The following is a 12,315-nucleotide window of genomic DNA, read 5'->3' on the forward strand; positions in this document are numbered from 1 at the left end:
AGTTGTATGTACGTTTATGCATCCATTTCAGCAGTGTGGCAGTGGGAGAAGCAGAGTATAAATTAAACTTTTGTAAGGTAATCAAAAAGTAAACAATGTTTTCTTTTCATGTTTTCAGCTTCTTTTACTCTTTCTCTCTTTATTACAACCACGTCTTTTGCAACAATTTGAATTTTTTTGTTGTTATTGTTCAGGCTGCTGCTGATATTTGGGAGGTAAACAATCGTTTTTAATGTTAAACCATTTGAATGTTTTTAAAGACATGGTTGAGCAGAGACCAGAGTGCATGTCAATTCTCTGCGGTCAATTGTTGACATTAATGGGTTTAAAACACAAAAAATTCGACAAAAAAACAAACCAAACCATGTAAATGTTAAGGCCATTGATAGATATAAAAAGTCTCCAAAGAATATACAAAAGACGAAAACAAAAACTTCTTAAAGGTCACCAAAAAAGGTTTTAATTTTCATTTTATTTGTTGGTTGTAAGGGCAAATAAATTGCATAAATTTAAATATTCTTTAAATAAACATATTAGTATTTAAGCAACTTTTAAATAATAAACATACAAGCATTAAAAATTAAGTTTTGTATAGGAAAATGTCTTTGACATCAGCTTTAACAGTGATAGAGCCTAATTTGACAACTACTTTAAAAATATGGCCGTTTGTATATGAACATTTAGCAGATCCTCGCACCCAGGACTGGCTGTTGGTGTCCTCATTTAAACCCATATTAGCCTGGATATCTTTGTATCTTCTAATGGCATTTTATTTGCCCAACTTTGTAAAAAGGTAATTAATTGTTTAAAGAAAGTAAAAATCTCTTTGAAAATAATAAGAGATCATAAAAAAGATCATTGTGTTATCGAATTCTCTTATTCCAGTTACAAACCCCTTAAACTACAACCTGTTCTTATTGTCTACAATTTAACAATGGCTTTTATAAATTTTCACATTTTCAAAGAACTAATCATAAATGCTCGACATTTAAACTACAATTACTGGTGTCAACCCTGTCGCGTTCTCTATTCAAAACATGAAATTAAAGTAAGTGCTAATTGTGAACTTTCCCAACAGAAACATTTATTTTGTTACTTCTTTCAGTTGGCCTCTGCTGTTTGGTGGTTCTTTTTCTCAAAACTTTTGGAATTTTCCGATACTTTATTTTTCATTTTGAGACACAAATGGGATCAATTAACGCTCCTGCATATTTATCATCACAGTACGATGTTTCCATTGTGGTGGATTGCTATTAAATGGGTGCCAACGGGATCATGTAAGTAAATTAAAAGGATTTAAGTGATTTTGATAGTGAAGAAGGATTAAAACTCAAATGGTAGCTTCCTCAGACATAAAAGGAGCTCTTAGCAATGTAACAACTTAACAACTCCCCAACATCAATAATATCCAGTTGCTGATGTTGTTGTTGCTCAACAACATCAGCAACTGGATATTATTGATGTTGGGGACGTCAACTATTACCACAAGTCTTGATAATAGTGAAAAGCCATGGCCCAGATGGATAAACGTTACGAGGAAACCCAAACAAAACAGTAAACCGTTTAGCTCAAAGACAAAGATTAAAAGTTTCAGTGTACCGCGATCGCAGGACATTATTTTTTACTCATAAGTATATAAGTTTACGTTGCACAATGGCGCCCGTAGAACAAGTGTGGTTGCAAAAATCAAGAATTCCATGTCCAGTACAGTAAATTGTCCAACGATTTCAAATATGCTACTCTTAATACAATCAGATTTTTGGTTCAGAAGATAAAGCCCTTCAAAGTTGACTGATTTTCAGTTTTCAAAAAAAACTGAAAATTTTTAAGTAATTTGGTCCGATTTCAGATACAATATGTCGCAAGCTATGTAGCGGATCGTCATTATTTGTGATTCTATTGATAGATCTGTTTATTAAGAAAAGAATAAACAAAAATTGTGCTGTTTGCTTTGTATTTGTCCAGGTAAATCGATATTTACCAACTATCCATTTTTTCAATATTTGTCAACTTTGATGGAAAATAAAAAAAAAATATCAATTTCTATATTTACCATATTTTCAAAATAAGTTATCTGATTATTCCTTTACCTAATGCAAAAAAAAAAAGCTGCCCGTTCTTGCCCCATTTTTTGCTAGAGGTAAAATTTTGAAAAAATACATGGTTTCAAAAGTGACCAACCAAAACATTTTTTTTCCAAAATTTTTTTTTTTAATTTTTTCTGGAATATTTTTAAATCATAAAAGCCTTTAAAAAAACATAAAAAATCGAAAATATTAAAAAAATATTTTATTTTATTTCCCATAAAATAGATTTTTTCACAAATTTCAACTTTGATAACCCATAAGTAGGCACGTGAAAGACGTAGAACCACTTTCAAACACTCATTTCATAGGCTGATCAATTATCTATCATATTCCATTTAAATTTTTTGATTATCTCATTTGTTTCAAAAGTTATGATTTTTGTAACGAAAAAACTCAAATATCGCCACTGTGCGTTGGCTATAGTTATGAAAAAAAAAAAAAAGATGTTCGGCTGCAGTCCCTAAGATACTCAAATGGAATAGTATATTACTAGAAACACATACTAGTCCTTTACAGACACTGAATACTACATTACTCCTAGTTCCAGAGGAATCTACACTTAATTGTTATATCCGTAAAAGTGATGAAAGGATTTTGGAATTGATTCAATCCTGAACAAAACCAATCCTATATAACTTTCCATACAATCTTTCATAGGACTATTTCCTTCCAGATGGGAGTGTATCAAGGGTAGTTCAACGAAAGAAGATATACGAGTTTTCTCTGAGGAAAATTGGCTAGAGTCTTTCGTTAAGTTTCGATTTGGTTAAGTCCTAGTTAAACCAATCTTGTAATTATATAACTTTCCAAACAATCGACCATAGAACTATAATTTTCCATATGGGAAAGTGTCAAGGTTAGTTAAACGAATGAAAGATATACACCAACGAGTCTAAAATGTATAGCCTCCAGATTCTTTTCTGACGAACATACGATAGAGTTCTTGTTCCGTGAAGTTACAGTGTTTCAGTCGGAGATTGGGGATATTATTATCCCCTAAATGTGGAACAAGAAGTCGGAAATCAAGAATGTATGGTCATGAAAGGATTTTGGATTTGATTCACTCCTGAACAAAACCAATCCTCTGACTATAGAACTTCCATACAATCATTCATAGGACTATTTCTATTACACTATCGAGTAACAGATAAGCTTTGGTATAGCCTCTGGTGTTTTCTCTGAGAAAAATTGGCTAGAGTCTTTAGTTAAGTTTAGATTTGGTTAACTCCTAGTTGAACCAATCCTTAAATTATATAACTTTCCAAACAATCGTCCATAGAACTATATTTTTCCAGATGGGAAAGTATCAAGGGTAGTTAAACGAATGAAAGATATACACCAACGATTCTTTTCTAACGAACATGCGATAGAGTCCTCGTTCCGTCTTCATCGTGAAGTTACAGTTTTTCAGTCGGAGATTCTGGATATTATGAAGTAATACTTCCAAAATAAATTTGTAATTTAACTCGTATATTTACTACTTATTCCATTCTATTCGGGCCGTTTAAGAGGAACAGTCTAGAGAAGAAGCTGCCATAAATATCAGAGGATCATAATCTACAAAGATCTGTAACTATATCGCTAGATTTAAGTATTTTGGTTAAACTTGTACAAAATAGAAATAGACACGCTCTGTTCAAGTTATGAATCTTCGAGGCTGAACACTTTAATAACGATTGACGATTGGTAAAAATGCGAGTAGAAACGAAATAAATTTCATTAACTCTTATCGCAGCATCCGAGATCATGGAAAAAGGTTATTCCACTCAGTGGAAGATCTCTACTCATACAGTACACTTTATTGGAACTAGAGAGAATACAGGAAGATTTCTCAGCAAGTTTATTCCATATTCAGAAATTACGGCTAAAGAACGAATGATCCCTGTAATGTATTGTGCGATGCACCAGCCAATCGAATCCAAATGTGTTATTGTTGAAGCAGTTATTGATCATGTTTCCTTATCTTATCAAAACATTCAGAAGATAACCCCAACTCATGCAGTAAGTTGTGTTGAAACAAGGAGGAATAGAGGAAGCTGAGTATATATACATTCGATTTGAATTGTCCTGCAATAAAACTGATAGGAAGGATTTGTGCACAAAGTTTATTCCACAGGAAGCTTCTCTGTAGTGTAACAATCGACTTCAAATGTATGAGTTTTACATCATGTTTACTACAATTAAAAAAAACAATACTATCGCTTCCTGCTCCTGTTCCATTTTCGATCGCAACAAGGAAGATTAAAGAAAGTACTGTTTCGATTTGATTTTTCCTACATTGTAAGTGTCAGAAATAATTTACGCAGGAAGTTATTTCTTCTTTTGGACAGTGCGGCTAAAGGACGAAGCTTCCCTGTTTATTCAAAGTATTGGCCATTGTTAGCTATGACCTTTTCCAATCTTTTTGGCAACATATGGATTCCGATCAAAAAGAACTGCTCATCTTTTAAGGCCAAGAAAGAATCAAGCCAATATCGGATACTCTGTTCCAAAGTGAAGCGTATCCCAGAGAGTGCGTTCGAAACATATAGTAGTCGGACGGAGAACGGTCTGGTCTATAAAGCGGATGAGGCAAAACTTCCCAACCACTTCATTAAATACTTTTTAGCAGGTATTGCAACAAGTGGGCGAGCGTTGTCATGATGGAATATTACGATTTCATGCCTGGCCGCATATTCTGAGCGTTATTCGGCCAATGCTCGTTTCAAATGATTTAGTGCAACAATCGACTTTCAAGGTTATCTCAGCTTCAATTCAAATGTTACCCAATTTCACTACTTTTAGATGAATCCTGCTGCTCGCAAACGTTTTGAAAGTAGTACAGAAATATCTATAGTGATATTTCAGTATAGATATATGGAAACTTTTACATTTAAAATATAATATGCAAATATCCTTCTTCATGGCCTAATACTTATTTCTTATACATAAATGTTGTGCATAATTTTTAAATAATTTATTTAATTTTTCATTTTATCTAATTTCAGCATTTTTCCCCGCTTTAATAAACTCCCTTATCCATGTCATTATGTACACTTATTATGGTTTAAGTGCTGGTGGGCCGGTCATACAAAAATATTTATGGTGGAAAAAATATCTAACCGGCATTCAGTTGGTATGAATTTGTTTTAACACAACAACAACTACAACAAAAAAATCTCAAATTTCATATCTCCCTTTTATAGATTATAATTTAATTATAATGCTGTTGTGTTTTCTAATTCTGTTTTATTTTTCAGCTACAATTTACCACCGGCTTGCTGTGGGCTTTGCAGGCCATTGCCACTCAATGTGATTTTCCATTATGGATCAACTGTGCAACCATTATCTATATGATTACATTTTTAATACTTTTCGGACGTTTTTATAGACAAAAATACACCACTAGTAAAACGTCATCATTGAGGCTCAAAAAATCCACAAAATCAATGTAATAATTAAGTTATAGAAATTTATACAATATATATTTTATTTTTTTAAAGTAATAAACAAACAAAAACGTGTTTAAAATAAAGAGACGGCTAGAACGTGTTTTTTCGGTTTTTAGTAAATACATTATTTAGTTTGTTTGACGCCAAATAATAATGGCCATTTTGGGAAAATTATCTATGGAAAATCTAATTAAGTGCCAACCAATAAATGTAACGTGTTCTTTTTTTCATATTTTTTGTTCATACTATGAAGTCCATTAAAAAGTATGGAAAATAAAATAAAATTTATTAAACATTATGATCATAATGCCAAAAAAAAAAAATTTAAACAAACAGCACATTTAAAATTACTTGCTGGTCTATTCCCTATAGATACAAAGTTGAAAATTAGTACAAGTTATGACAGGTTGTTTTTTTAAATGGAAACAGAATCTGCAAATGGTTTTAATATGTTTCGTTAAATTATACTGTCTTGGCTATAAAGACATGATACCAAAACGTTTACTACTTAAATGAACTAAAAAGTCAGGAATAAGGAAATTTATATAATTGCACTTTTGTAAATATTTAAGCAGCTAACAATAACATCGAAAGCTCTAGAATTCGAATATACTAGTTTTAAGATCATTGTAGAAATAGAGCCTTTAAGAAGCATCTAGATGGTAATGCAGTGTATATAAATTGGCCGTGAGAAAACCAACGAGCCAGTCTAATTTGAAGCATCCTTAAGTAAATACAAATTAACTGCCTTTAAGTGTGCTGTATATTCCGTACAAGTGTGATTTAAAATAGATTGACCGTTTAAATTGTTGTGTAAGTGTGAATAAATAAAGAGATGTTACAATTTGCAATCAAAATAAACCACGGTTTTTAAAAGGTAAAAACGTAACAATATAATACTCTCACAGTCACAGTCATTTGGGTTACCTGCCGAGGATATATGCGTAAAAAAAAGTTGGCGTATTTCAAAGCTCTTCAAAGTTTTCAGAACAAAGCATTGAAACTAGTTTTTAACCTTCCGAGAATATTATGAGCTGCTGAAATCTAAACAGACCATCACTGGGAGCCTGTACCAAACACAACTAATTCGTTTCAAGCGAGCATTTGCCGAAAAACACCCAGGATATGTGGCTAGACATGAAACCGTAATATTCCATCATGACGACGCGTCGCGATGCTTGGCCACATTATGCAATACCTACTAAAAAGTATTTACAACTAGCTGACCCGACAGACGTTGCACAGTGGTATGAGAATAAAAAAAGAGGGAAATAAATGAATGAAATTTCACATGCGCAAAGAGGAAGTGTAGTCAAGTTTAAGTTTTGAATTTGGACCTCATGACCCCACCAGGAGCGGGACCAGGGGTTCCCAAAGTAGGACACCTCGGGTATATTCAATTTTTAAAATGATCCTATTTCTTCGTTTGTGTTCCGCTTTAAAAAATTACACATACAGAATCTCCTCGTCGAGCACTACCTCGTCGTAGCTATTTTAAGTTTTTATATAAGTAATCGAATTTTGGTCTGAAAAATGAGTTATCACAGATCGAGGTCCTTTTCTTGATTAAACGCTTATTGGCCAAGTTATTAGAGAATTTAGATATTTTGAGTTTTTATATAAAAAATCGATTTTTGGTCAGAGATATGAGTGATCACAGATCGAGCACCTTTTCTTGATTAAACGCTTATTGGCCAAGTTATTAGCGTATTTAGATATATCGAAAAAAAATTGGCGTGGTCAATTTTTCTTTCAGTAAAAACTTAAATTGAATTACTATGATCATTTAAACAAAAAATTAGCCAAATCGGTGTAGCAGTTTTCCGATTTGAGATAAATCGAAAAAAGTGGGCGTGGTCAATTTTTCATTCCATAAAAACCCAAGTTGGGCTATGACCAACATTTTAAAAACAAATTTGTCTAAATCGGTCCGGCCGTTCACTACTGATGCAATTACCGACGAACGACATTTGATTTTTATTTATATAGAAGATGAAGTGGTTGGGAAGTTTTGACTCACCGGCTTTATAGTCTAGACCGTGCCACGTCTGACTACAATTATTTTCGATTTCTCTGGGAAACGCTTCACTTCGTTCTTGGCCTCAAAAGATCTTTTGGTTTGGAATCCATATGTTGTCGGAAAGATGGGAAAAGGTCATAAAATAAAAATTTTGAAAAAAAAAGGTCAAGAAAGTTTTTGTATTTGCAAAAAAAGTTAAAAATTTTATGTCTTGAGTTACAAAATATTTATTTTGATAGATATCAACTCGCATCCCACTAAGCGACCAAAAAGCTCTTCAAGGAAAAGACCTAAACATTTTTTGAGAAAGAAAAGGGCCTATTTGAAAAAAAAAAATAGTAAAAAAAATTTTTTTTTAATTTCCCGGATTTATTGGCGTGATACTTGTAAAATTTTATATCTGGAATAATAAAATAAATATTCGAAAAACAAAATAATCTGGAGTCTTTAGAAAGTTGTTTTCGAACGAACTACAAACCAGAGCTTCGAATTAATTACGTCAATTTAAGCTAATTCACTCAAAACTTAATTCGGAATAAAGAAAAGTTCAACAATACATTCCATAAAACCATTCCCAACAAAACAGATTCTTTAGATTCATTCAAAAGCTTTCATTTGAATAGAATGCATACATTGTTGAATTAATTCATAACAAAATTCATTCAAACTTTGAATAATTAAATTTTTTTACATCTTGTATATCACCTTGGTCACAAATTTTATTTTCTTTAAGCCTATGCTTTCGTCTACGATACGTTCATACATCAGATTCAGGTTTATTACCAACTTTTTTACGATCGACTTCACTGTGTCCTAGTTTTTTAGTAGTTTCGCCCCAACGTGCACTGTTAAATCGAATTCTCTATATACATACGGTGGTTGACAAAACAATGGAAACTTTTCCAAATATTTCATTAGTGGCCTAAAATCTGAAATAATTTTTTAAAAAATTTTAACATTTTTGTAGTATTTTATTTGTATACTTTTATTAACTTAATTTAACAAAAAACAAAGGACATATGTATGTAATTAATTGAATTCTAAAAATGAGAAAACAAAATTAAAAGATTTCTTTATTACGGCATTGACAAAACAATGGAAACTTATTATTCTAACAAATATGGTCAAAACTTTGCAATAACTCAATATTTTGTATTTTTATAACTTATTTTTTATAACTGCTACACATCGACGATGCATTGAACTAATTAAAGAGTCAATGGTCTCCTTTGAAATATATTGCCATTCCCTTATAACCGCCTCCGATAAATCTTCCTTTCTGGTGTAATTTTGGGTCCTTATTTCACGATCTACAATTTCCCATAGATTTTCTATGGGATTGAGATCTGGCGATTGGGCAGGCCACTTCAAAACACGTACCTCGTTGGATTGTAACCACTCGGTTACAACCCTAGAGGTGTGTTTCGGGTCGTTGTCGTGTTGGAATCTCCAAACTAGGGGCATATTTTCCTCAGCGTATAGATACATAACATCATTTAATATGGTTCTGTATCCTATACCTGTCATGGTATCTTTTATAATATGAATTGGGCCCATACCTTGCCCTGAAAAACATCCCCATACCATAATATTGCCACCGCCAAACTTTACAGTCTTATTTGTGTACTTTGGATCTTTTTCCCTTTGGTCGTCTTACAAATGTTCTCCCATCACTGCCTCTTAAATTGTATTTGGATTCGACGGAAAAGAGGACAGTATTCCATTTCTGTATCGACAAGTTTAAATGATCCCTGGCAAATTGTAGACGAGCAGAACGGTTCTTTTTAGAAATGAGTGTTTTTTTCACAGGACGATAGCAACCAAGACCAGTCTCATTTGTCCTACGACTAACTGTTCGGGTACTTATCCTAATTTTAGGCTATTAACAACCTCTCGAGGAGTTATTTTTGGGAATTTCTTGAACTCTCTCGCTATTAAATTATCTTATCTAGGAGTAGTCTTACGAGGTCTTCCACCTAAATGTTGAGTTTTTACAGAACCGGTCTCACGAAATTTCTTTATAATTTTTGAAACTGCTGATTTATTTATTGAATATTTGTCACAGATACTTTTTTGTTTTAAACCAGCTTTAAAATCGTTAATTATTTTATTTTTTAAGTCTTCACAAATCTTAATTTTAGCCATTTTCGTTAACATTGAAAAAAAGCAATTATGCGAAAAACTTAGAAAAAGATATTGTGAAAAATTACCAGAATTTAAAAATAAAATAACTGTAAACAGTTATTTTAAATATTATTTTCGTTTTACACTTATTTCTTGCAGAAGTTTAAAAGTTTCCATTGTTTTGTCAGTAGTCAGTAAAAATAGTGAATATTTTTAATATTGTTCCCTTATTTCAGAATATAATTATGTTATTTATATAAATACATATAACTATACAAGTAAAATACTAAAAAAAAAAAATTTATTTTAAAAAAATATTTTAAATTTTGGGCTACATACGGAATATTTGGAAAAGTTTCCATTGTTTTGTCAAACTCTGTATGTATATATTTTGAAACAATCCTTTAGTATTAATGTAAAATCTCGATTTAAAACTAAATATAATTTCTTTGAATCAATTAAAAAAACGAAGAACTCTTAAATTGATTAACAAATAAATCCATAAAAAAAACTGCGACAAATTAAAATTTTTCAATACATTTTAATACTTTCAGTTGCTTTCATTAAGCACCACAAATCCGCTCTTCTTCAAAAATTCCAGCACTTTGCTGTCTTTCTCTTTTATTGCTGTAATTTGGTGTTAAATACTAAAACACTCACACACTTACCCAAATAAAACAAGTAAACACATACATACACACATTCATTTACAGCAAAATCCTTTTGTTAATTAGTTGCTAGAAGGACATGATTGTAAAAAAATTGTTACCAATGTGTCTGACGATGATGATGACTATTGCGAATTTGCCATACAAATGAATGAATTCGAACGATTATTTGCTCTTTTTACACCAACACACCAAAAAAAAAGAGCAACAAACATGAAGGAATTTCCGTGTTGGGCAAAAGAGAATTGTAAACATAGTATAGCATACTTTTAGGAAGAAATAAAATAAATTTTGTAAATATCTGTAAACATTTTAAATTTTAATAAAAAAAGGACAAATAAACTGCAGAAAATATCTTTAGAACAGTTTAAAGTTCAATAATTATAACATTTATAATGATTTACTTGAAATTATCAAATTTAAATGGACCTTCGAAACACATACAAAGATATTTTTTTCCACTTTCTTCTTTCTAGAACTTCAAGTATTCTGACATTATCATAAGGTTTGTGTCAAGTTTATAACAAACCTACTGTAAAACCCAAAATACCTGCCTCACACTCTATTAATGACTAACTTGGTTGGAATCTTCATCATCTCTTTCCTAAATACCGTAAGTATTGTACGTTGTATGTATTAGTATTGCAATTATTTAAGTCACGTACTTAATTCGATTTGTAGCACGAATTCATAAAATGTTTGTAACCAAAAGCTGAAGGAGACCTACACAACCAGAAAACATGAAGAAGGAAAAAACACGACTTAACTTGTTACTTAGATGAGCCATTTGTATGCCTCTTTACTTTTATTTTTTAACTACAAATAATGTGGTAAGTAATTTAAGAAATATTTGTAACTTTCAAAACAGTACTTTTAAATTAGTTTTCTTTTTTGAAGCGAAATTGATTGTGAAAAGCATTAGGCGGGAATTAAAAAACAAGTAAGAGAGCTTTATTCGGATGTGCAGGATAATATATACCATTCACTAAATTATACTTTAAAATAAAAATTTTAAATATTTTTAGGTAAATTTTGTTTTTTTTTTTAATTTTCATTAAAAAATTTTTTAAAAACTATTTTTGTATATTTATTAGTAAACAATATTTTATGACAAAATTCCTTTTTTTTAATTTAAAATTTTTTTTTTAATTTAAAATTTTTTTTTTAATTTTTTAGTGAAATAAAATTATGACAAAACTATTTTTTTGGAAGAAAAAAAAAATCGGGTTAAAACATATTTTTCCCGATTTTGACCCATTATTGTTCCGACTTATTATGACGCTATCTACGTCGTTGCTAAGGTCTTTGGAATATCTATCATTAAATATCAATAGCTTAGTAATCCTGATATAAATCAAAAATAGGTCAAAAATAGAGGTTATCCAGGTATGTATCAGCCATTTGTGGCCGATTTTCTCGATTTTAATTTAAACCGAACCGGGTCTATAGCAAATATATTTATGTACCTATGAAATATTTGAAGGCTACGAAAAGTTGATTTCAGTTATCTATAACGATCCAGAATATATATGGGGGATTTCATGTCAAGTGAACCAACTTTTGAAATCGATGTCTTCCGATCGGGATGAAATTTGCACCAAGGTTAGCTCTATTGGATAGTAACTCAGACACAATTTTTCAACAACATCGGTCGAGAACTCTCTGAGTTATAGGGGGTAAAATTTTGACAATTTGGTCAAACAGGGGTTTTTTCTTATCCATGTAACTTATTACCTATTGTTCTTAGCAAAATGTGTTCCAAATAGTATAGATAGCTATTTCTTCGATCTTTCGAAAACAAATATTTTAAAAAAAAAATAAAAAATTTTTAATATTTTTTTTCCGAAATCAAAAACTTTTTTGACTTTTTTTTAAAATACGCTATTTTTTTTTTATTTTTTTTTTTTTCTTAAAATAAAGTTTAGATATTTTCCTTGAACACCTACTTGGTCGCTTAGTGGGATGCGAGTGGGATATCTATCAAA

At 31.1% G+C, this 12,315-nt stretch overlaps 1 protein-coding gene across 1 annotated transcript; it reads left to right on the forward strand.

Annotated features, from left to right (window-relative positions):
• The first annotated feature begins 599 nt into the window (after window positions 1-599).
• On the forward strand, window positions 600-5,538 carry LOC135954067 (very long chain fatty acid elongase 4-like). The gene is made up of 5 exons (XM_065504122.1): window positions 600-793; window positions 886-1,048; window positions 1,106-1,277; window positions 5,075-5,202; window positions 5,327-5,538. Exons 1-5 carry the CDS (start codon window positions 600-602, stop codon window positions 5,519-5,521), a joined length of 852 nt encoding a protein of 283 aa, XP_065360194.1. The 3' UTR covers window positions 5,522-5,538.
• The last annotated feature ends 6,777 nt before the right edge of the window (window positions 5,539-12,315 follow it).

Source organism: Calliphora vicina, chromosome 3 (assembly GCF_958450345.1).
Source record: "Calliphora vicina chromosome 3, idCalVici1.1, whole genome shotgun sequence".
In the NCBI taxonomy this organism is placed as follows: Eukaryota; Metazoa; Arthropoda; class Insecta; order Diptera; family Calliphoridae; genus Calliphora; species Calliphora vicina.